Below are 23,951 nucleotides of genomic sequence, written 5' to 3' on the forward strand. Positions count from 1 at the left end.
AACCAGCAGCTTGATTTAATAATTAATTTGCATATTTGGAAAATAGACAATGTAGGATTTCATTAGTGATGGCTGAATGTTCTATACATTATTTGGTATTGATATGACACACGCATACACTTGGAGAATGCATTCAGTAAACCTTTCAGAGGAATTGAGACACCAATGTCTTCCACTTTAAGAACTCAGTTGTGGAAAAGTAACTTCACATTTACTGTAAACAGATTCATGCAAACCGCAACGGCCCCTGCATTGATTGGCTCTGAATAAAAAGACATACATTTACAGATGTAAACTAATTAGGCATAGCCTATATCAAGCAGTCAACCTAAAATAATTAATGAGGCAGTTTAAGAATACAGATACATTTTATTTTGAATACATACACTTAAGAGAATCAGATTATTAAAAAAAGGACCCAAAACTGGCTAAAACGGGCTAATTGAAGCCAGCTGAAGTCGTGAGTAGTGACACTCCACTCCGATCGCAGCGGCCACGGTTCTCACGATAGTGACGCCTTTTCGGTACTTGGGCTTGTAGAGCAGCTTGAAGGCATAGACAAGTTTATCGTTTGTCAGCTAGAAGGGAATACAGATTATAGTTAGAAGGGAAAAGTCGAAAAAGCATGATATCATATCACCCCTTTAACACTTTGAATAAAAACATTAGCATACTATGAGTTTACTGTTGCACCCATGCAGCTGGGAGTGAAAGAGGAGCACTTGAGAAGAGTCATCGGCCAGGGTGGCTGCACAACCACCCAGCGTCAGCTCATCCGGTTGCACAAGGCGACCGGTCCCTTGGAGGTCCTGGCTGACCTCCACGTCCACAGAGTCCTCTCCACAGCGCACGGCTAAATTGTCCCTGGTCGTCGTTGGAGGTCTCAGCTGAAACATCGGGGGGTTCATAGAAGCCACAGGTGCCGCCGGTTCCTTGGGATACGCCCATGATGACAGCTGTCCGACTGCTCGTGGCGGTCGGGAACCAGCATATCGGTGGGGCGGCCCCCTGGAGCCGGGTCTCTCAGGGTCGGCTCCCATGCGGGATTCCACTCTTTCTTTAAGGGATTTGGCATCACGGAGTCCAGTGCATGCAAAGACCAACGAAACGATAAGAAGCTGTCTGGACGGCATTGTTGCAGACTTCTGGACTACTTCCGAGCTTCCGGCGGTAGGCTACAACAAGCATTCACACACACGTGCTGCTGCGGTGTCCAGCAGGAATAAGTAGATGCGCCGTTTAGCGTGATGAGCAACACCTGTGTATTGTCCTTAATGATCGGTTACAAATCACAAGGCATGTAACGGAGTAAATAATTAAATTAATCAATTTAAAATATAGCTGCCTGCGACCAGCAATGTGGGGGTCAATAAGACTCCATAAACTAATTTTGCTGGAAAGAAGTAATCGGTTAGGTGGCTACTACATGATGACCGTCTCAGTGATTTCACCTACAATGAAAGCTTTTGGCAAATGGTTATCACAATGAAAATACATTGAAGTTGCTTTCTAAGGGCCGGAATATAACAAATTTGGCTATGATATGACGAGGGCTGCTGAGAAATTGGCTTAGGACTTCCTGTTTGGCACCTTCGCGGTTGAATTTGATTGGCTGTCTGACCATCATCTGGGGCAAGTTTCGAGATGTTGGACAAAATTTGTGATAGGAGATGCATTTTTAAGGTTTTTGACATAAACCAAGATTGGCGGAAATCCATATTGGCGCAAAATGACGTCATAAGGTGAGTTGAACTCGGCTTGATTCCAATGATAGGCTACCTTGTTTGTGAATATTGGATGAATGGGTTAAAGTTAAAAATGCATGTCCAACTTTGTGCAGTTGGTGGCGCTAGAGCTCATGAGCTAGCGACCACAAATTGTATTCATGGGATAATGGGACTGTCTTCAATCAGTGTGCCAAATTTCACAACTTTTGACAATGGCGTTCTATGGGCTGCCATAGACTCCCATGGCAGCATACTAATAGGAAAACGTACAATAACAATGGTTGTCTTGCAGCTTCGCTGCTTGACCCCAAAATTATTTTCAATGGAGAAATCCAACTCGTCCTTCAGCCTTGTTAAATGGCAAAACAGTAGCCGCATGAACTGGCTGCAGCGCGCTGCAGACAGTTTTGCCAGGCTGGGTGGGAAATCTGGCCCAATCTGGCAACATTGACGTTATAACGTTATCTTTCCCAGTAGCTCTGGGTATCACTGACAGGATTTATTTTGTGTCAACATCTGAAGACTGTCGCTTCTCCCAGATGTAGGACCGACTGATGGAACAACTTACTATGTTGTGGCTTTCCATCAATCAAAAAGAAAACATGAAAAAACAGACTTAGGCCCAAGGGACATCGATTAAGAGATGTCACATTGGTTATATGTTTAAGTAATATTGGCCTCTGTGTGGGTTTCTCCTCGTTTACACAATCCCCCCATCGCTAGTGTTTGTGTGTGGCTAAAGCAGTTTGTGTGGCTGGGCCAGTTTGTGTTGCTGGAGTAGTTTGTGTAATTGGAGTAGTTTGTGTGGGAGGACAAAACAGACCGCTGCTCTCCATCTCTTTGGCGTTGAGAGAAGGGAGGCAGTTACTATAGCAACAGCACCTAAATGCAGGAAAGGAACCTCCGTTGACTAGAACCGTTTATCATCACACTGGATGTACAAAAAGATGTCTGCCCAATAATGCAGTTTAAATGCTATATTATTTAAATCAAATGAATGCAGTATACAGCACCATATTCTTTCAAGCTATTTGATGGCATACCAGTTACAATGTTGATTCAGGATGGATTTAAGTCTGTAAATTAAACCATAATGTTACGGTCACAGGTAGGGTCCAACAAGGCCTTTGCCTGTCAATGGGTCAGGGTGTAAAGGTATAATATTGTGACTTATTTATTATTTATACTAGGCCTATTATATCTCAGAGCAACCCAGCACACACAGATACAATCTCTCATATATTTGCAGACAAAATTACTCATGACATTGTAAAACCAGGTTGGAAAAGCCCAGAGAAATGAAGAAAGCTGTAGCGTCTACACGGCCTCCAGGCCAGGCTTACAGTCGTACACCAGACTGGATCATTTTTCTACCCTTCAGAGAAGATTAGCAAACATGTTTTTAAGGACTGACTGCCAGTGTTGTGCAATAAAGCGAAGGAAGCAACTTCTTTTGGCAGAGGCTCTGTTATGCCTAGAGGAAAGGCCAGATGTGCTGATGTTCTTTAAGAACAAAGTTCTAGAGTCGGTTTCCGTGTTCCAAGTTCAGAGATGGGTTTTATTCAGTCTGCATGCTCTTGACTTTGAAATTAAAGGAAATGTCTTAGCATATACATCACACACATTTCAATGGCTTTATTTGTGTCCGCATTTATAAAATACATTGCAAGAACATCCTCGAAACAACATGTTGCACTACTTGAGTCAAACATGCACAGAATAGACAATACGTACACGTGTGTGTGTACACACACACACACACACACACACACACACACACACACACACACACACACGACCTTCCCCTAACCGTCTATCCCTTTCATTCTTAACCACCCTGGAACAAGGAAATGTTGAACTCGGTCGTGAACTCATGAAAACATTGCAGAGATTCAGTGTGCTCCGTTTTGTCCGAGAGTTGTAGCCATCAAGTCGCTGACAGCGCCAGAGAGAAGAGAAGCAATTCAAATAAGGACATCGAAAAAATATGTTACGTGTATGATATACTGGAGGGGTGAATACTTTCAATACATTCGATAGAATATACATTAATGTCTTGCATTTAATTCCTTATCATAGTATCATACACTTTGTTTTTTATTATTGAAACATACATTTGAAAAATGCCTATTTTATATAAATGTTAAAGCTATTAAAATACAAAACACATTTAAAGCGTTCAGAATCACAGTTAAAAATAGCCCAGTGCTGCCACCTGGCCACTATGTATGTGTATTACATTTATGCTGTAGAACTCTTTACAGATGACTTCTGCATTTGGATGCAAATTGTGACAGAATAAGGTGATGAAGCCCTTTTGCAAGCATCTCAGCTAGTTAGGTATAACCAATCTAAGTACTTTTGTAACAAAATAATATTCCAACAGGAATGTTTTGCATCCACACTAATGCATATAAAAGGTAGACACGGGACACGGGACCTGCAGGTAGACCATACCCCCTGATGGAATACATAGATGACTAAATAAATTCCGATAAATAAATTCCACTCCACCACATTCCGATTTTAATGGTAATCTCAGTAAAATTGCTCTGGTTAACGGCTGCCCCACAGAGGTAAAATGTATAGTTAGCGAATGGGGTGCGATGTGTAACGTTTTATTTCATTTCTGGTAAATTCTTAGAAAGGTGACTTGTCACAAATGTCCAGGAACAAAATAATAAAATAATTACATGGAAGAGAACATGGATATTGTGTAAATAGATCTCTTTATTGATAAAAAAGCAAAACTAGGAGTTGTTGACATTTTAATTCATTATTACCAACATAAAAATATATGCAAGGCAAGTCCGTCAGTGACCTTTCTAAATTGATCGGAGTTGCTCATATATTGATAAAGACTTCGGCCTGTGTTTCAAATAATGGAGAGTGGAGAGTAGACAAGACCCATATTTGGTCCTTGCCCAAAGGAATCCCTGAAATGGGATATTCAGGGATTTTAATGTTCTTACCAGATAACTTGTAGAGGTCCCTGAAGATGTGTCAAAACATGAACAACTTCTTATCCACAAATGTAGGCACAAAAAGGTCCTTCCATAGCATTTGCAGCTATTACACTCAAACTTACATTCCAACATCCCGATACTGCGTCCACCATCGATCTTAGAATCGACTCAGTTGGATAAAAACACAGTTCAACTTTGAATTTATTTATTTTGAGAATATGTCGAAAATAGGGGGAAAGAGGGCCGAGGTAGGTGAAGATCCTAATTATAAAAGCCCTGCCAATACCAGCAGGTACAGTTGAGGCCGGACGCGATGAGGAGGATGACCAGGAGGGTGACGAAGAGGCCGAACGCCACTACGCTGGCCACGACGGCCCAGACGAAGGTCCTCTTAGAGAAGTCAATCATGGGAGAGCGCAGGGCCATCCGGACCCGGCGGGCCCTCTGCCGGTCCTGGGGAGGATAGCGGGCCAGGTTGAAGCTCTCCATGCCCAGGGAGCGCACCAGGCACGCCCGCATGTGACTCAACCGGTCGAAGGTGTGCTTGCCGTGGTAAGAGCCCATGCCACTCTGACCTGGAGGGAGAGATAGGTAGAGAGGAGAGAGAGAGAGAATCATGGGGGTTAAACAAGAGTTGGTTCCGCTTGTTAGTCCAATTGTCCCTTTTCACATCCTTTAATGTTCCCACATTTAGTAAAGTCTACTACATTGGCCCTGGTACATAACAGTACCAGACCCATCATTAGTATTATAAGTGACACCACCTTGGTTTGTCCCAAGATGACACCTCTGTGAAAAGGGTCTGTTGAAGATTGCATGTAAAAAGCAACATGCTAAATTGTTATGGAACACTGTAAAATTGCTTTTGTGAAAAAAAAAGAACCTCCTTATGTATTTTTGTACAATTTGAATATAACTATATTATTTTTCAAAGTTTAGGTGTTTTTTTTAATCTTCAGTTACCACATACAGCAGAGTCTGTCGTGGCTCATATAAATTAAGTTCTGTGGAAATAGCCATACCAACGCCGCCGAAGGGGAGAGAGCTGAGCGTATAGTGCATCATGACGTCGTTGACCGTGACCCCTCCGCTGGTGGTCTCTTCTATCATTTTCTTTACTGCCTAAGGGAGACAACCGTTTTTTTTACATGTAACAGGAAACAATAAAAACAAATTGTACAATTGTATTAAATGGGTAAAAATGAAATAACTTGGTGAAAGTAGTCTGAAGCCAACGAACCACAACCTAACCGTTTTGCAGTTCCATTACAACTTGGCTTTCCTCTTGAAGGCGTGTCTTTAAATTATGAGGCGCTTGTCTTGGTTCATTGACACAACAATACACACACCTTTATTGCCTATTTAGTTAAACTCAGATTGAATATTCAAACAAATAGAGTTTGTGCATATATAAAATGACGCAGGGGCCTCTGACCTTCAGGTAACATCTCCCTCCTTTGGCGTAAGGACAATAGCATTGTGGGGAGGGGGTAAAACTGTTAAAAGTCGCTTTGAAACGGCGTCTGTTAGATAGGAGACTGGTGTATGTATACATTAAATAGGTTATTTTCTCGACTAATGTGTGGTTTTTTCATTAAGAAGTCTCATCTTTCCCAAAAGCAATATCTCAAAGGAATTGCCACAACATTGAGAACAGCGATCCAACACTGTGAAAAATGGTCCAGTCTTTAGACCATCACTAATCTGAAAACAACCATTCCTTATACACAAGAAAGCGCTGTTTATTGTATTTTGGAGGCGGGTCGGGCTCTCTTTGGCCTGGCCTCAGAGACGGTCCATCTCAAACGAGGCTCGGCACAGTTCAGTACGGTTACACTGGTAGTGGAAACGTAATTCAGCGTGGCACGGTATGGCTCTGAGAAGGCAAAAATATGAATGTAAAAACGCCAGGAGAGCACCTTACCAACTTGTCTGAACAGAAGATGTAGAGTGCCAGCGGCTTCTCCCGCTCGTTGACGAAGCGGATGGCCTCGTCCATGTCGCTCACCGTCACTATGGGGAGCACCGGACCAAAGATCTCCTCCTGCATCATCCGGGAGTGGGGGGGCACGTCTTTCAGCACCGTAGGAGCTGGAGGAAGAAGGGGGTGCACATAAGTGATCAATGTTCGCTCATCGAAGTCTTATACGCCGAAAACAAGTGGTTTTATAAAGAACCACTCAGGCGGTCAGCACGTGGTGATTATCCAATATACATGGAAACATCTGTTTTAGAAAAATCTGTTTTAGAAATTAATAAAATTCTCAGCCCAAATTACCTTCATCTTTCAAAGTCTTTGATCAGAAAAAGGCGGTAAGCTTACACTTTAAGGTTAAATAGAATAGTTATAGTAGTAATGATAGTAACTCTGTAATGTCTAACAGTAATCACCATAATAATTGTTATATAATATGACACACAGGCTGCACCGGGGTCCCTTACCAATGTAGCGCTGGGAGGCATCGCTCTGCCCCCCGAGCACTGCCGTGTAGCCCTCCATGAGATTCATCACTCGGTTGAAATGCCTCGGGTTGATGATTCGCCCATAGTCCGCCGAACACTTTGGATCTGCACCATAGAACTCCTAGGATTGGGAATCAACAGTGTTAATAAGCAAATTTGGGGGCTACACCTTGAGTTCTTCTAAAACGTAATCAATGCTGTTTCTGTGTCTGATGATGTCGAAGATGGATGGCTGCTATGTGTTGTGTTCCTACCAGCAGGGTCTGTCGAATGCCATCCACCACTTTGCCCTGAATGCTGGCTTCACATAGGATGTAGTCCGGGGCGATGCAGGTCTGACCACAGTTGGTGAACTTGCCCCATGTAATACGCCTGGGGAACATCACACATGTGTCTGTGGCATTTGTTTTTCCAGTGTGACACGACAAGTAACAACAATGCATCCAGATTGCATAAGGCAAACACAGACAAATCAACAGGAACCCTTACAGAGTAGGTTGACACTCAAATCAATGCATCAATCAAGTAGGTAAGAGGGCTGACTGAGTGTTTTCATCAGGATTTTCAATCCTAACCCCAACTCCCTTAATACAGATATTTACCACATAAATAAATAGCTGAACTAGAAAGATACTCAAGAATAAAATGTTTCCATCTACGAGGCAATCTATAAGGGAACATTACTCTATAAAACTGTAGCTATAACTCAAGCCACTCGAGGCTGCTATTGGCTAATTTGCATAGTGCAGCTTTAAACAAATGTTTCCCCAAACGTCCATACGGTCAGCAGCAGCAAATTACCGGCAGGCGACTCTGAGGTCACAGTCCTTGTCGATGTAGCAGGGGCTCTTCCCTCCCAGCTCCAGGGTGACGGGGGTGAGGTGGCGGGACGCCGCCTCCATCACCAGACGGCCCACCGAGCCGCTCCCGGTGTAGAAGACGTGGTCAAAGCGCTGCTTCAGGAGCTCCTGAGTCTCCGACACGCCCCCGGTCACCACTGGATACAGGTCCTAGTGGGGGGAAGGAACAGAACAAGATGTTTTATGTTGTAAATCTCTTAATTCGTCCTTGCTCTTGACACTCACTATGGAAATTCATGATTAGGGAATCATTTCCAAATCCAAAGTTCATTAAGAGATCAATAGTCATTGATCGTGTTGATCCAAGGGTTTTATTAGGTAGGGCACTAAACATAATAACTGATTCATAACTGATAGCATTATCTACAAATCCTGGAAAGTTGTATCTACAATGGCTGCAGTATGCACATGTGCCCACCTGGTCCAGATAACGTGGAAGCAGAGCTCGGAGGAGCAGTGAAGAGCACTCACTGAGCTCTGAGGGCTTCACCACAGCTGCATTGCCTAGAGAGAGAGAGAGAGAGAGAGAGAGAGAGAGAGAGAGAGAGAGAGAGAGAGAGAGAGAGAGAGAGAGAGAGAGAGAGAGAGAGAGAGAGAGAGAGAGAGAGAGAGAGAGAGAGAGAGAGAGAGAGAGAGAGAGAGAGAGAGAGAGAGAGAGAGAGAGAGAGAGAGAGAGAGAGAGAGAGAGAGAGAGAGAGAGACATAGAAAATGGAGAGAGACACAGAAAAAGACATAGAGAAACAGAGAGAAACAGAGAGAGAGAGAGAGAGAAACAGAGAGAGAGAGAGAGAGAGAGAGAAAGCATCTGGATGAATGGAATGAGGTCATCAAGGGGTGACTGCGAGTGGAGTGGGTAGACGAGGACAGCCACCGCGTGTGTATTTGCTTGCATCATGGGCAAGAGAAGCCGATGTTTATGTAAACAAAACAAGTTACACATACTGTACGTGAAAGATGGAGAACACAAACCCCCACCTAACACATGAGAATCAACCCTCAGGAACAGTGCAACCATTGAGGAAACACAGATGAGGGCAAACAATATTCATTGTAATATAAGCGATATTACAACGTGTCTGTTGGTTTGATATCAGTCAATAAAATGTTTATCTCCAAACGTCGAACAATTCCGTGCTCCATTTTTTACGTGAATCAACCAGCACACAATATGAAGAACCACTGCTGTGACGACACGTTGACGGTACAAAGGAGGCTTCCTACCAGCAGCGATGGCCCCTACCAGGGGCGACAGGGTGAGGGCCCAGGGGTAGTTCCAGGCCCCTATGATCAGCACCACTCCCAGGGGCTCTGGCTGGATGTACACCTCGTCTCTGATGGTGAGCAGGTTCCTCTCTACAGGCCGGGGGGCTGCCCACTCCGCCAGCTTGGCGATGGCCAGGCTGATGTCGTTCTCCAGGCCGATGAGCTCCAACAGCGGCGTGTCGTACTGGCTCTACATGAAACAACCCCCCCAGAGGTTTAGAAAATGGAGACCCTCCCCCCACCAACTCTATGCTGCATTGTTACATCCCCATATGTGTTTTGTGACTATGTGGAACCCAGATAATAATATAAATTGCGTTTATTATTATGCAAAATTTACTCATGGGCGACAATTCCAAGATGCTTTTGCATTAAATGCATTAAACATAAGACAACAACGACATACTCGTAAAGCACCTCTTGTAAAATATATCTTAAACATAATAATAATAATAATAAATGAAATTTATATAGCGCTTAATATGGTACTCTAAGACGCTTAACATGACATCAAGATGTAACATCAGCCTAAGGCAGGTTTACCACACACAAGGGAATATAAAAGGCTTTAGCCTTGCTCTTTAAAACTTTTTTTCAGCGCTGCTGAACTACCAGTACCCACCCGGTTGATGTCTTGTTTTAACGCTGTAGCGATCTCGGTCTGTCTCTCTGCGATCATCTTCTGGAGGGCTGTGAGCTGCTGCAGCCTGAACTCCAGCGCCCTGGTCCGGCCGCTGAGGAAGGCCTCCCGGGCCTTCTTCACCGCCTGCCTTTCCATGGTCGACGAGGAGACACCTGCAGTACGAGGCAGGTTCTGTGGATGGAGCAATAGTAATAATACATACCTTTGTACTTACAATGCAATAAAAGTGTTGTAAAGATATATTCCCGTTTTTCTTTTTTATATTGACTTTAAAAATAATTATGTTAATTGAGGAAATTACATGGCAATGGAAAGATGAGAAAGAATCGTTCATTTAACTATTTTGCAATCAACTATTTCCAATCTAAATAGGGAGGAGTAGGGAATACACAGAGTAGAGCAAAACAATAAGACATAAGAAGGCTACGGTAATATACTCTATCAATCCTTTTTTATTATTATTATTCTATCAAGTATTACATTGATAGAATAAAAAACAGTGCAAGGTGTATATCGACTTATAGTCCTACGTCAAACACTTTTAAAATGTAGCCTTACTTACCTAGTTACAGATTCAGGCAAAGTATCATATGTCCAATACCTATCCAACACTCGGTCTTTCTGAGACCTCCAACGTGTGACAGGAGTTCAGATGTCACAACAACATGCGTAGTGCGCTTCCATTCCACCAGCATTCAACTAGTCAGGGCTTCATGCAGCGCTCTGCCGGGCTGGCTGGGTGGACTCGGAGTGGGCGTCTCACCGTACAATCAGCGTCTGTTCTGCCCCCAAGTAGCACTGGTTTCAGTTTACAGGCAGATAAAAGCTGCACAATGCTCAGCCAAGATAATGCATCACTTATCGAGCCCCCCTCCCCTTTTTAGCCGCCCCTGTTCCAAATACCCCCCCCACTAGACCTTTAACTTTAGATAATTCCACATAAAAATAGCTGTCTTTTCTCTAATGTTTGGCAAGATAGTTAGTCATGAAGGTCAGCATTTTACATCTGGTCTATAAGGTAGGCTCCCGATCATAATATCTTAAGAATCATAAACCGTAATAACTGCACCAACCTTGAGTTTGTTAATAAGTAGGCATAACCAGTATAGTGGCAGTACTCAAATAACTATTGTGTAGGCCCTCTCACAAAAAGCTAAGACATACAAACGTTTTTATTACATGATAATATTTAATCAGAAAATAGGAATTTATTATACATTATATTGCTGAGAGTGAATATATTTGTGCAGTTTTACTGACCAGTCTGAACATTTCATTAGCATAGTTAGGACAGGGAGGTACAGTTTAGTGTCAGTTACCTTTACAACATCTTCAAATTAAATTGTATATTGCCAGGTTAATTAAAGGTTAAACGGCAGGATATTTCACAATGAAAAGTATTAAATAAACTACATTTACATCCACTCGAAGGAGGAGGGGCTCTTGCTAACCACGAGTCTCCTGAACCAAACGTATGAGGACATTGCATGATGATGTCGCTGATGTCCAGAGTGGTCTGTTCGTCCTTGGCACCAATACAGGGTCTAACCAAGGCCTGAAGGACTGTCTGCCTAGTGTTGGGCCAGCTCATCGCAGGAACCGCTGTAGGAAAGAGGTGACGTGACACAACCGAAGACGTGAATTAGATTTAGAAAATTTTCTAGTGGTACTTGTGTTACCAGCCATTATCAAAACGGATCTCATTCGGACAACAGTGTAGATGTTGACGAAAAAAGGTAAATCCCAGACAAAAAACAATAGCCCTATTAAGCAGGCACGAGTGAGGCATGCTGGGTAATCAAAAGGGTGACTGATCACAGAGCATTTTGTGGTTAGATGTCCAGGACAACACCACACATTGTTTGCAAGGGACAATGCCAGTCTTGTGCCAGAGCACAAGACTGCAGCATTGTGGGTGTTGGGAGGTACACTCTTATCTGACTCCAAGGGACAATGTATTTAAAAGGCCACACAACATCAACAGAGACACAGCCTATTCACTCTGACTGCCAGGGTTCGGGAATGGGATTTTCATCGCTATGGAAATCACATTGTCAGACTTATTCTATTTTTTAATTTAGAGCTAATTGATGCTCCCCCATTTAAATTCACTGTGGTTTAATATGTTTGTGCTGGACGAACGACACTTTTCAAATCAAATGTGTAAACATATTTTAACCACATATCATGCATGTCATGATCTCTTTATGCAATGTAAACATGCCTTTTATGACCAAAGTTTATTCCAGTTAAAACTCAATATACTGAAAACGTGCATATGCATTTACTGGCCTTATGCATCTGAGATGATGATTCATAATAACTATTTGGGATCATCAGTATGGTTTATAATGATTATTCAGTCATTTTAGGATAGCTTGTAGCTACATCCAATCATCCAAATAGATTAGAACAGACAAAGTTACGCTGCAGTCCATCATACTTTATAATTGTTTGTTTGACTTCTTGTACTTCCTTTGAGTGAGTAAAATGCACCCTTGTCTTCTGCGAGGCAGGCCCTTATGAAATCACTTAGCATCGGTTCGGTCGCCAACAGGGCTGAGAAACACATGGCGTGGCTGTGCTGTACCTGCACGACGAAGGCAGCCAAGGCGCTGAACACGGTGAGCATGGCCAGGCGGCGCAGCCTGCCCACGTTGATCTGCTTGAGGATGAAGAAGCGAGCCCAGCTCAGCTTCTTGGAGGTGTGCGGTGGGTAGCGCATGCTGTTCACCCCCTCCATGTTCAGCTTCTTGATGAGGCAGCTGCGCATGTGGCTGAGCTGGTTGAAGCTGTGCTGGCCATGGTACCGGCCCATACCGCTGTTGCCTGAAAAAAAAATGAAAAAAGACATTGCAACATTTTTTTACAATGGTGTCGGTTTTTGTACAATAATAAACTGATCATAACTAGATAAAGGAAATGATTTGAACCCCCTAGGTCAATTCGGTTATTTGATTAATTCCCAGAGAATTAAGTGATCAACACTCCCAGAGTCATCATTCAATGTACCTCATGCAACAGCTTAATCACATGAGATTCAACTGATTCACAAGTTGAATTAACAAGAGTGTCGTGTTGGTGTTTACACATTTTCACACTCAAAAGGCAATGGGTGAAAGACAATGGGTGCAAACCGAATTATAACAGCAGCAAATCTGGCATCTCGTGATTTAAAGTATGACGACAGATAGACAAATTTCAGTGTTTTCCCAAAAAATACAATTCTGACATTTTAGAGTCAGAGACACTCAATCCCTTTCAAACATACTTCACTGTAGATGAGTGGGATAAGCTTTCAGGCTGTGCTGGTGATTTTTACAAGTCACACTTGCAGCGACGTTATGGAAGGTTTGAGTCTTACAACCTTTCACACATGGCATAGATATTAAGGAATGGATGGGGAAAACTGAAAGTCCAACAGGTTGCGGTAATGCAACACTTAAGGATCTCGGTCACTATAAAACTTGCAGACTGAGAGAATGACAATATTTCGGATTCAGCAATTCTTGAAAAAGGAGCTGGTTTGTAAACAAAAGAAGCTGCTTTCGGTCATTCCGCAATGATCTGGATATGTTTCTAGGTCATTAGCTTCAAAGTGCTGCTGCCGATTTCCTAGATTATCCATCCCGGTTCCCATTCACACAAGACACATGCAGGAAATCCTTGGAAACTTTCCAGAGTACGGCTGCTTGTCTGAAGGGTCTATACCGTCTCATAATCAATTGACGTTGATAGATCAATAAATCATCTGTTTTTGATGGTAACATGTTTATGCTCGGGGTATCACCGTATACAGCAAATACTAACCGACTCCTCCAAAAGGCAATGCGCTGATGGTAAAGTGAACTAGGCAGTCGTTGGCCAGCACCCCCCCGCTGGAGGTCTCCGCTATCACCCTTTTGATCAGCTAAACGAAGCAACAAGAGTGACAACACAAGTTAAACAAACAATAAAACACAGAAGAATTCTTCATGGATTTGGCCGGTTTGAATAGTCCAGATTAATTGTTGACATTGTCGATTTCGGGATGTAAAGCAGCCATGATTACTTTGTAAAACTCGCCTACTCTCGCACTGAATACGCGCTCGGAAATTGGGCAGTTGGCAAACCATTTACATCCATTACCCGAGTGTCTAGCAACTCCCATAGCTGTCTCTTTGAATTATCCTACCCAGGTAAGCGCATACAACATGCCCACAAACAAACAAATGCTGTAGTTTCTTTCAATCTAAATCCAAGTTTTGAATTTGGGCTATTACTCTCAAAATTATAATCAAGTCTCTCAAAAGGACATACAAGACAAAAGACAAAACAGATGTTGACCTTTTTGTCATGGGAGAAGATGTAGAGGGCCAAGGGCTTCTCCCTCTCGTTGATGAACTGGATGGCCTCATCCACGCCGCTCACGGTGATGATGGGCAACACCGGCCCAAAGATCTCCTCCTGCATCACCTTGGACTCCACCTTCACGTCCCGCAAGATGGTGGGAGCTGGGCGGCACGTCATAGAAGATCTTAGCAAGCATAGAAGACCAATACTTGGGCTTTTCTAAAACCACAGCCTATCGTAAATCCTGCAGATTTGCTAATTTATTGTGGTAGCATTTATCAACGATTTCAAAAACAACGAGAGATATTGAACGATATAATCATGTAGTCATTGCATTTGAAAGACAAATGCTAATTGGGCTGTATTATAACAACTGGACATCAAATTATGTAAGCTCATCACTAGACTGAGTTGTTATGGATAGTCACCAATTTCAAACGCACGTCAGTGTGTTTCTAAGTGATTAAACTAATGGCTAAAAACGAGATAACCAAATACCTATATAGCACTCGGTCTCATCACTTTCTCCACCGATAGCAATGGTGTTGCCCTCCATGAGTGCCATGACCCGTTTGAAGTGTCGCTGGTTGACAATGCGGCCATAGTCCTCAAAGGTCTTTGGATCGTCTGTATAAAACTCCTGTGGATTGTGGAAAAGGCTTGGATTCATTAAAGCTGGCATGAAGTGAGCCAGGGATCATTTGTGGCAAAAGCATTGTTCAAGGCCTAAGAGGCCTAGGTTTATAGTCTGCTACTTTTATAAGGGTTATTTAATTTTAATGCCTTATTGCCTAAAAAAATTAAGCTTTTCCTGGCAAAAAATAACACAGGATATAAACATGAACATAAACACATAGCACACAACTACTGATACATTAATTACACAAATAGCTGTAAACACAAGCGCCAAGATGGAGGAGATCTACCAAGACAATGGAGATCATGACAAACACTGACTACACATGGTGGTGTTAACAACACATCGATTTGAGTGAATGACCTTGATGCACTTCCTCATTTCCTCCACCACTCTGCTCTGGATGCTGGGTTCACACAGGACGTAGTCCGGGGCGATGCAGGTCTGACCACAGTTAACAAATTTCCCCCATGTTATTCGGCTGTAACACAAGAAATCACCAAAAACAAACCTTAAAAAGGTCTGCGCCGTGCATGCCTACTTACAAAAAGATTTGGCAGATAAGTTTTAAGAGCTACTATTTGATTTTAACTTGTTAGGAATGGCAGATATCCTAGCTATTTTTGAGTGAAATGAGCTGTGAAACGATCAGTATTTGGTTAAACTGCACCTGCCTGTGAGAAACTTAGGAGACGTTTACTTGGTTTTTTAGTTCAAAATCTTGTTCTCTTACACTCTTTTCTGCTCTCTCTCTCCCTCTCATTACAAGTCTCCAATCTTACCTACAGCACCTTGAATTGTCTTTGCTGAGTTAAAGATGCTGTGATTCAATGTGGGGACTTTGATTGATGTTACCGGCAGGCGACTCTGAGGTCACAGTCCTTGTCGATGTAGCAGGGGCTCTTCCCTCCCAGCTCCAGGGTGACGGGGGTGAGGTGGCGGGACGCCGCCTCCATCACCAGACGGCCCACCGAGCCGCTCCCGGTGTAGAAGACGTGGTCAAAGCGCTGCTTCAGGAGCTCCTGAGTCTCCGACACGCCGCCGGTCACCACTGGATACAGGTCCTAGTGGGGGGAGTGGGGAGAGGGCGGGGAGAGGGGTTAGCCATTAAAGACCAAAGTGGTGTCCATACATGCAATGAAGATGCATGGCAACGAGCACCGTTTACACTGCATTGAAGGGGTACCTTTAAAACCCATTTTCAATTATGAATTAAAATGACATCCAATTGCTGTTGTTAGTGTTAAGGTAGCTTGTTCCTACTCTGTCCAGGTAGAGGGGTAGCAGTTCCTCCATGACCTTCGCAGAGTGGAAACTGACCTCTGATGGCTTTATCACAGCTGCATTACCTGTCATACACAGAAAGAGGGAGTAAGAGAGGCATTAGTAGTACTTAAAGGCGTAGTGCATATGTTATTGATCAAGGAGGAATTGATGTGAAGCCTCAGCAAAAATGTATACAAATAGTGGATATTATGCTAATACAGCTTTTATTGAGTGTAACCCTTGAAAACCTAAAGAAAAAAAAAGAATAACACATGGATCATTAATAATGGATGAAACTCATTTTTTCATGTTAATATTTATGTTTCCAGTCTATTGCTGTTATGAAGCCTCTTAACCTTGCACACTCATGAACCCTTTCATGATTTTGATACCATTTTGATCATATTATCTAACATTGTGATTTGTCTGACCCCTTTAGCTGAATCATTGGTGCAACAACATACTCCTAACGAACCAGCATCCATTTTCTATCCCACCACATAGTTTGATCCACTGAATGTAGTGGAATCAAAACTGAATAGAAGTTAAATAAATAGATTGTCCTTTAATGACTAGTGGACAGTGTGACGAATTTGGCGAAGTGTGAATTTGCCCAGGCGACGGTGGTCTACCTGGGAAAGGTGGTTGGGCAAGGAGAGGTGAGGCCAGTGCGGGCCAAGGTGATGGCCATAGACAATTTCCCACCTCCCTCAACAAAAAAGGAGTTGATGCGGTTTTTGGGCATGGTGGGATACTACAGGAGTTTTTGTTCTAATTTTTCTTCGGTGGTTGCCCCACTCACAAATTTGTTGAAGGGAAAGGTTCAGTTTGTCTGGACTGACGAGTGCAAAAGTGCTTTTGATCATGCTAGATTGTTGCTCAGCACGGCACCTGTCCTGGCGGCTCCCCGGCTTGACCATCCGTTTAAGATTCAGGTGGATGCCAGCCAGGTTGGTGCAGGGGCAGTGCTGTTGCAAACGGATGAGCAGGACATAGACCGTCCTGTCTGTTATTTTTCGAGAAAGTTTAATCGTCACCAGTTAAATTATTCCACAATCGAGAAAGAAGCCCTGGCCCTGGTATGGTCGCTTCAGCATTTCGATGTGTATGTTGGGGGGGGTGTTCTTCCGGTGGTGGTGTTTTCGGATCACAATCCGTTAACCTTTCTCCACTCATTGCAGAATCCGAATCAGCGCCTGATGCGTTGGGCGTTGTTTTTGCAGCCCTACAATATTCAGATTCGCCACATACGGGGCGTGGACAACGTTATGGCAGATGCTTTGTCCCGCGCTCCGGAGTTGATGGAGTAGGTGGTTGATTTCATACATATAGGCATGGGGTTATTTCTCTCCTCCCCTGTCCCTCTTAAAGTGCTTTTCCGGGCCCGGTTTTGCTGTGGGACAGCAAAACCGGGCCCGGTTTTGCTGTCCGGGACAGTCTTGGGGGGAGATAACTGGTGGTAGTTGGGTTTTGATGTTTTGGATTGATGGGTTATTGTTTTTATTTTGATCGATTATTTTATGTGGTTGGTTCTTTGGAACAGAATCCCATTTAGGTGGGCTTCTGTTTTAAGGGGGGGGATGTGACGACCCAGTTGGGTCTTTGACCCCGCCCCTGCTGTGTATGCCTGTGTTTCTCTCCCTCCTGATTAGGAGATTGTCGGCAGGTGTGGGATGGACCGGTGGCAGTATAAAGAGCCTGCCCAGACAGCAGACGTGGCTTCTCCCTCCTCCCAGCATTGGCTTTCCTTTGTCTTCCTTTGTATTCACATGGACTGATATTTACATTACCTTTTTGGTTACTTACATTTATACTGACTTGCACCACACTTCTTATTGTTATGTTTATTATATAATAAATTACTTATTATTGTGAAAATAGCGTGGTCTCCCCGGTTCATGTTGCATGCATGGAGCCAGCATGTCACAACAGTGAGGGCCTCACCAGCGGCGATGGCCCCCACTAGGGGCTGGAGGGTGATGGCCCAGGGGTAGTTCCAGGCCCCTATGATCAGCACCACTCCCAGGGGCTCTGGCTGGATGTACACCTCGTCTGCTATGGTGAGAAGGTTCTTCTCTACGGGCTTGGGGGCTGCCCACTCCGCCAGCCGCTCCACTGCCAGGTTGATCTCTCCCTCCAACGACATCGTCTCGAACAGCTCAGTGCCATTGTCACTCTAGAGGGAGGAAGGGCCCTAACGTGTTATCATGTAGTAAAGTGCAGGTTACCGCTCCTCTCTATGTATATATTGTCGCAACTCTGCCCGGGCCAATTAAGAACATGCAGAGCACCTGAGGAACAGGTGGAGAAGCAGGGCTTAAATAGCCTGCTTCTCCACTCATTCGGGGATCTCCCAGCCCTGGAGCTCCTGTACGGAGAGACTGGTCCTTGTGGGTGACGGGATTCCACCCACGGGGGATAGGACCGTTGATTCCTCCCAGGTTTTTTCGTTGCTACATTATTTAAAGTATGAGACTTTGTTTGATTTTGGATTAAACATGCCTTTTGGCTTTTGCCCAGCAAAGTTGTGTCCTGTTTCGGGAGGTGGTGGTTCGCTCACCGTGCCGGGTTACCACAATACATATATATATATATATATATATATATATATGAAGCAGACAAATTGTGTTATATTGTATTTATTCTAATGTTGTAAACAACTATGTGACTTGTTCCTTTGAAGGTGCTATATATTTAATTCGACATACTTAACAACATTGTTACCCCTGCAGGTTGATATTATGGAAAAATGTGGCCTTAAAGAACAAACAGTGCTACTACACCAGTACAGCATTTAGTGGCTTCAGAGATTATTGCAATACACATAATATGATATAATTGTGATGATCTGTAACAGGGGCATTTTCAAACCAATGGAAGGAACTACATGTAGGCCTACACAAGGTGTGGGAGAAATGTGAATTAGGAATCCTCCCACTCCAATTTTTGTTTTGAATAGGACTCCTTTTACTTAGAGGAATGCTATGTCTTTGGCTCACCATTGAGTACAGGTTCTTATCAGTAGCTTGACCTCACCAGACCTAGTAGTAGGGAACCTCTGGATGCATTTGGATAGCCTTAAAACCAGTCAAAAGAAATGTGACGTAGCACTGAGCTACCAAACATACCAATCCACATTATGGGTAGCCATCTTGGTTGGTTACAAAAATGCCTCTACAGAGTCCGTCTGTACAGTAATAATATCTAACCTGGCTGGCCCATGTAAGATAAATGTTTGTGATTGGCAAGACTCAGACTATATATGCTTTACTTCTGTCTGAATGGGAGTGGGGCCAGATGCATCTGCTAGAGCAAATCAAACATGAGCTTGCAGATTCCTCTGGTTCCCAAGCTAGTTTAACCTTTTGTCTTAAATGATAACCAATCAGGCTTGACCTTTGGAGCTTCTGGTTAAACAACAGTCCCACTCAGCGGTTGCCATCCCATTTCAGTTGAGCTGAATCTTGCCTAATCCTGATTAAAAGCTAAATCCTTTATTCTACAAAATGTCAATAATAATGTAAAATCCCTTGTACACAGTTACCAAAGCTCAACAGAAAACTTATTTTTGCTTGCATTGTCTTGCAAGAAATCTATTTTTGTTATGATCTAAAACGGAGTAAAGAAACCGAATTATGCAGGCTTTAATTCTATTTTACAAATGCAATCCAAGATTGTTAATTGAGCAAGAGAATGCTCGGAAGTTGCTCTCACCAATAACGAATTTGGAGCGCCCTGTTCCATGTCTTCTGACGAGAGAGAATACCTTGGAACCAGGATGGGTAAAAAACAATTTGATTTTGGATATTGGTCCATTTTGATGAAAATGCTCCTTGGGCCTAGTAGTCATCTTTCCCATGAAGTAGGAATTGTTTTTTACCTCTAGAACCAGATCAGCAAAAATTGGCTCTGCCCAGCTCACAGATCTAAAGTGAGGTCACATTCTTATTCTGAAGAATGCTGTCAAATGTTCAGGCTGTTTGCAGGACTACAAAACAGTGCAATGTGCCTCTATGCTCAGGAGTGCAGAAGTGTATGTCTAATCGTAAAGCCAAAATTGAGACGAGTGTCTGACTGTGATTGATGACCTTTAAAGTTATAAAAATGCTTCTCAGTTGTGAATTTTGAATGTCAGAGCACATCATTTTCTACAAATGCATTGCACAGATAATCCCGAATAAATCAGCACTCTTTTAAAAAAGTGTATTATTTTTAAGCCTTTGGCAATTGTTTAGTGTGTCCTGTGGTTAGGAACACGGCCCACCTTGCACAGATCCTTCTTGAGGGCGTCTGCTATGTCCCTGCGTCTCTCGGTGATGAAGCGGTGCAGACACCTGAGCTGGTGCAGACGGTATTCCAGAGGTTTGCTCTTCCCAGTCTGGAAGGCCTTCCTGGCCCGCTGCACCAATGACTGCTCTCTGGACATCTGGGGAACAAAGGTGCATCATTCATCGTTATTATGATCATATATCATATTATCATTATTTTTATTGTGAACTTTCGGTTTTTGTTGGGTTTTATATCCTCAATGTTTGCAGCTTGTTGGCTACTCTATAGTGATGGATCTGGATCATGAAGTATCTGCTTTATGAAGACATGACTTTAGAGGAAAGTTGTTATGATGCATATTGAAGCTCAATTTCATCCTCATCTTCTCTTGTCCCATTATGGTACTTGCAGGAGTAGTAGGCTTACATGAGTACTAAAGTTAAATATTCTAAACGTCAAATGCGTTTTTCTTTTAGATGAATTATATTTGACTACACGCTAGCTTGACAGACTAGCTAACGCAATTGTTACACTAGGTGATGTAAGTAACTTACTGCATTCCTAAAAAAGACAGTTTCTACGTGTATACATTCACGAATAATTAGCCGACTGCAGTGATTACCTTGATTATTCCGTCCTGTATATTGAAATAATAGAATTGCAATACAGAGCTGTATTGTTTTTGTCCCAAACCAAAACCCAATCCCTGCAATGTGAGCAGCGTCGCTGTTTGTTTGGATGAGCTCAGGGGGGCGCGTTACTTCCGCCTACGTCATTCACGGGGCGTGGCTAGCTGACCTGACCCCGTCCCACTCTGGACGCCTGATTCACCCATGGGGCGCGGCAAGCTGACCTGACCCCGTCCCACGCTGGACGCCCGGAATGGGGGTTCAGATTGAGCGTTATTGGCAAGAGAGAAATCCCACTGGACTCGCCTTTTCACCTTTTTGCACACGTCCTCCAAATATTGTAAATACTGTGTGTACAGTGCATACACATGTAAGATACCGGTAATTGTATTGCTGTTGTCCAGGATAAAGCTACAGATAATGATCATGTCTAAGCCCGGTGGCTTCCAGTGGCGTGGACAAATTGTAACCTGATTATATGCAACTTCCTTATTAATCAAAATGTTGAATTTTGATTTACTCTAATGCCTCATTGGGAGGCACACAATTTGGTACACTTAAGTTATTATTGGCTTAAATTGTTATGGACCCACTTCTCTAACGCAACTGCATGTACATTACTGGCATCTAGCGACGGCCTATGGAATCGCCATAAAACGCTATAAGGAAAATGCATTTCCTGCAGAAAGTGCTGTAGTGTAAAGTCAGGTTGAAATATAGTATCATGCATGCGAAATGGACGTATCCGCCCTCCACAGTAGTTAATGCTGGGTTTTGCGTATCATATGCACGCGAAATGGTCATTTGGCGTATGTACTGCACGCATTTTGAAAGTGTCAAACCGTGCGATCTGTACGCATATTGGTGAGACTGGGTTGGGCAGCATATAGAGACTGAACAATACAGGTCTCAGAATATAAGTCCGTAACCAATCTAAAATTAAACCAGAGAGGCCAGAAAACTTCTACAGTCTGTTAATAAGGATGTCATGATCTAAATGGTCTAAAATAGTTTTGCCTTTTTCATAAAATGTTAATCTTTATATGTATGCACATTTTTATGTGAATAAAAAGCATAAATAGGAACCATATTTGGGTCAAATTTGGAAGAAACACAAAATGAATAAAACACGCTTATTAAAATCAGAAATTTTGACTGAATCATTCAATTCTAAACAAACTTCCACAATAGTAGGCTGATTAAATTCTCATGAAATATTACCAACAAACCAGAGTTAATGCAATTATTTCTTTATGAAGTAGACAAGCCTTTGAATGCACTATTTTCTCTCGGGTATAAATATTAGTGGTTTGCACCCAAGATGGTGCTACTGTATAAAATCAGCTGTTACTCATGAATAATGTTTTAGCAAAAAAGATAAAATATTATCGAAAAAGAGCAAGATCTTGAACCATTCTCGTTACATATTTATTTTAATGACCTTGCATACTCACTAGGTGGCAGCAGTCGACTTCTCTTTACTGCACTCTCATGAACCCATTAACCCTGAAACACATTTTATACCCAGGAGTGAAAAATCCGCAGTCTCCCAACGATGTCAAAGGGATATGAGGTAGCTGTATGCTGTTTCAACTCTGATCTCGTATTCTGACTGCATGCGCTGGGGCAGAGCTGGAAGGAGAGTGTATGTGCGCACGTGTGTGCACACACTCTAGTTGTCAAGTGTGTCAGAGCTTCTTTTTTTCCCTACTCCTTTTTTTCTCCCCATGGTTCCTTCTCTACTTCCACTTGCATGCCCCGACACGCATTCATGCGTTTGCATACGTATCCATCGTTTATGTAAGATGCTGCATGTTGCTATCGCCTTGTGTCTGTGCGGCAGTCTGTTGGTTTTCGCGGCCTGCCCTGCCCAGACTACAAATGCACCTCCAGACCTGCTGCTCATTATACTGTCCCGCTTTGAGTGTGACCATCTGCAGCAGCCGGTTGGCACACTCTCATCCAGTCGTTTGATGTTGGCGATGAGCCCCCGCACCGGAGACCATGCCGGCATCCCCGGCATCAGACATAAAAAAAGATCTTTTACACTTTATACGGTTTTAGCGGGGTGGGGAGGGGCGAGCTGTGGACGTTCCTGATGTTTCCATCAGACCCGGTGAGGTCAGGCTCCAGGTTTGAGCCGTCCTCAGTCCTGAAATTAAGCGGGCGAAATCTATTGCTGAACTTCAAGGAGCTCATCGGTTAGAACTGTCTTGAAATGCACGTGCTGTGTCACACAGGTCTGCGTTATGCCAGATGCCGATCCACGCAAGATGATGAAGTGGCAATTTAATTCAGCATTGCATCACCATCACCAAAAAATGTGGCATTGAGCTCCGTTGAACATAATTAACTGCAATGATTGTGGCAGTGGTGGACTCTGAGGACATCTGTAGCATCTCACTCATATCAGAATGATGGGGTCATGTATTGTGCCAGGAACATTTAATGTGGCAATTGTCAGTACAGAGGATCTTAACCTACTGCTAGATGACCATAACTATAACCGATACTCTCTCCAATGTCTCTGTTTCTTCCTATTTCCTCTCCCTATCTCTTTCTCTGCCTCTCTCTCTCTCTCTCTCTCTCTCTCTCTCTCTCTCTCTCTCTCTCTCTCTCTCTCTCTCTCTCTCTCTCTCTCTCTCTCTCTCTCTCTCTCTCTCTCTCTCTCTCTCTCTCTCTCCCCCTCTACCTCTCTCATCCTTCCTTATCCTCCTCTCTTGTGGCTTAAAACTCACTCTCTTCCCTTTTTGGCTTCTTGTGTTTGTTGTGTGCAGCGCTGACCCACTTTTGCTCCACTATATAAGTCGGGGGTTGGGGCGGGGGGTGAGTAGCTCAGTGCACGTGCCATACCACGCCACCTCTCATCTCCCACCTCCCATCTCCCACCTCCCT

At 43.3% G+C, this 23,951-nt stretch overlaps 3 protein-coding genes across 3 annotated transcripts; all 3 read right to left on the reverse strand.

Moving 5' to 3' along the window:
* LOC130406259 (zona pellucida sperm-binding protein 3-like) lies at positions 1-1,216 on the reverse strand. Its single transcript, XM_056611735.1, has 2 exons — positions 675-1,216; positions 1-578 (listed from the first exon to the last, which is right to left on the reverse strand). Exons 1-2 carry the CDS (start codon positions 1,131-1,133, stop codon positions 429-431), a joined length of 609 nt encoding a protein of 202 aa, XP_056467710.1. The 5' UTR covers positions 1,134-1,216; the 3' UTR covers positions 1-428.
* A 3,231-nt stretch (positions 1,217-4,447) lies between these two features.
* On the reverse strand, positions 4,448-10,762 carry LOC130406050 (aldehyde dehydrogenase, dimeric NADP-preferring-like). The gene is made up of 10 exons (XM_056611417.1): positions 10,486-10,762; positions 9,903-10,094; positions 9,239-9,470; positions 8,435-8,520; positions 7,958-8,166; positions 7,411-7,528; positions 7,136-7,277; positions 6,618-6,784; positions 5,716-5,815; positions 4,448-5,268 (listed from the first exon to the last, which is right to left on the reverse strand). The coding sequence occupies exons 2-10, from the start codon at positions 10,056-10,058 to the stop codon at positions 4,955-4,957; spliced, it is 1,524 nt and encodes a 507-aa protein (XP_056467392.1). The 5' UTR covers positions 10,059-10,094; positions 10,486-10,762; the 3' UTR covers positions 4,448-4,954.
* A 314-nt stretch (positions 10,763-11,076) lies between these two features.
* On the reverse strand, positions 11,077-21,195 carry LOC130406051 (aldehyde dehydrogenase family 3 member A2-like). The gene is made up of 11 exons (XM_056611418.1): positions 21,050-21,195; positions 20,423-20,584; positions 18,103-18,334; positions 16,156-16,241; positions 15,748-15,956; positions 15,256-15,373; positions 14,754-14,895; positions 14,250-14,416; positions 13,734-13,833; positions 12,514-12,752; positions 11,077-11,525 (listed from the first exon to the last, which is right to left on the reverse strand). The coding sequence occupies exons 2-11, from the start codon at positions 20,582-20,584 to the stop codon at positions 11,511-11,513; spliced, it is 1,470 nt and encodes a 489-aa protein (XP_056467393.1). The 5' UTR covers positions 21,050-21,195; the 3' UTR covers positions 11,077-11,510.
* Positions 21,196-23,951: the final 2,756 nt, after the last annotated feature.

The sequence above is a fragment of the Gadus chalcogrammus genome, chromosome 16 (genome assembly GCF_026213295.1).
Source record: "Gadus chalcogrammus isolate NIFS_2021 chromosome 16, NIFS_Gcha_1.0, whole genome shotgun sequence".
In the NCBI taxonomy this organism is placed as follows: domain Eukaryota; kingdom Metazoa; phylum Chordata; class Actinopteri; order Gadiformes; family Gadidae; genus Gadus; species Gadus chalcogrammus.

Bases quoted from the DNA above. Each gene is read 5' to 3' on its own strand.
- LOC130406259 (XM_056611735.1), bottom strand. From the start codon at position 1,133: ATGCCGTCCAGACAGCTTCTTATCGTTTCGTTGGTCTTTGCATGCACT. The intron at 579-674 runs GTATGCTAATGT...ATTCCCTTCTAG, and splicing joins GGTGCAACAGTAAACTCATA to CTGACAAACGATAAACTTGT.
- LOC130406050 (XM_056611417.1), bottom strand. From the start codon at position 10,058: ATGGAAAGGCAGGCGGTGAAGAAGGCCCGGGAGGCCTTCCTCAGCGGC. The intron at 8,167-8,434 runs GTGGGCACATGT...TCCCCCCACTAG, and splicing joins TTCCACGTTATCTGGACCAG to GACCTGTATCCAGTGGTGAC. The intron at 7,529-7,957 runs GTAATTTGCTGC...GATGTTCCCCAG, and splicing joins GACCTCAGAGTCGCCTGCCG to GCGTATTACATGGGGCAAGT.
- LOC130406051 (XM_056611418.1), bottom strand. From the start codon at position 20,584: ATGTCCAGAGAGCAGTCATTGGTGCAGCGGGCCAGGAAGGCCTTCCAG. The intron at 14,417-14,753 runs GTATTTGGTTAT...CGTGCCGCCCAG, and splicing joins TGAGACCGAGTGCTATATAG to CTCCCACCATCTTGCGGGAC. The intron at 13,834-14,249 runs GTCAACATCTGT...TGCTTCGTTTAG, and splicing joins TCTTCTCCCATGACAAAAAG to CTGATCAAAAGGGTGATAGC.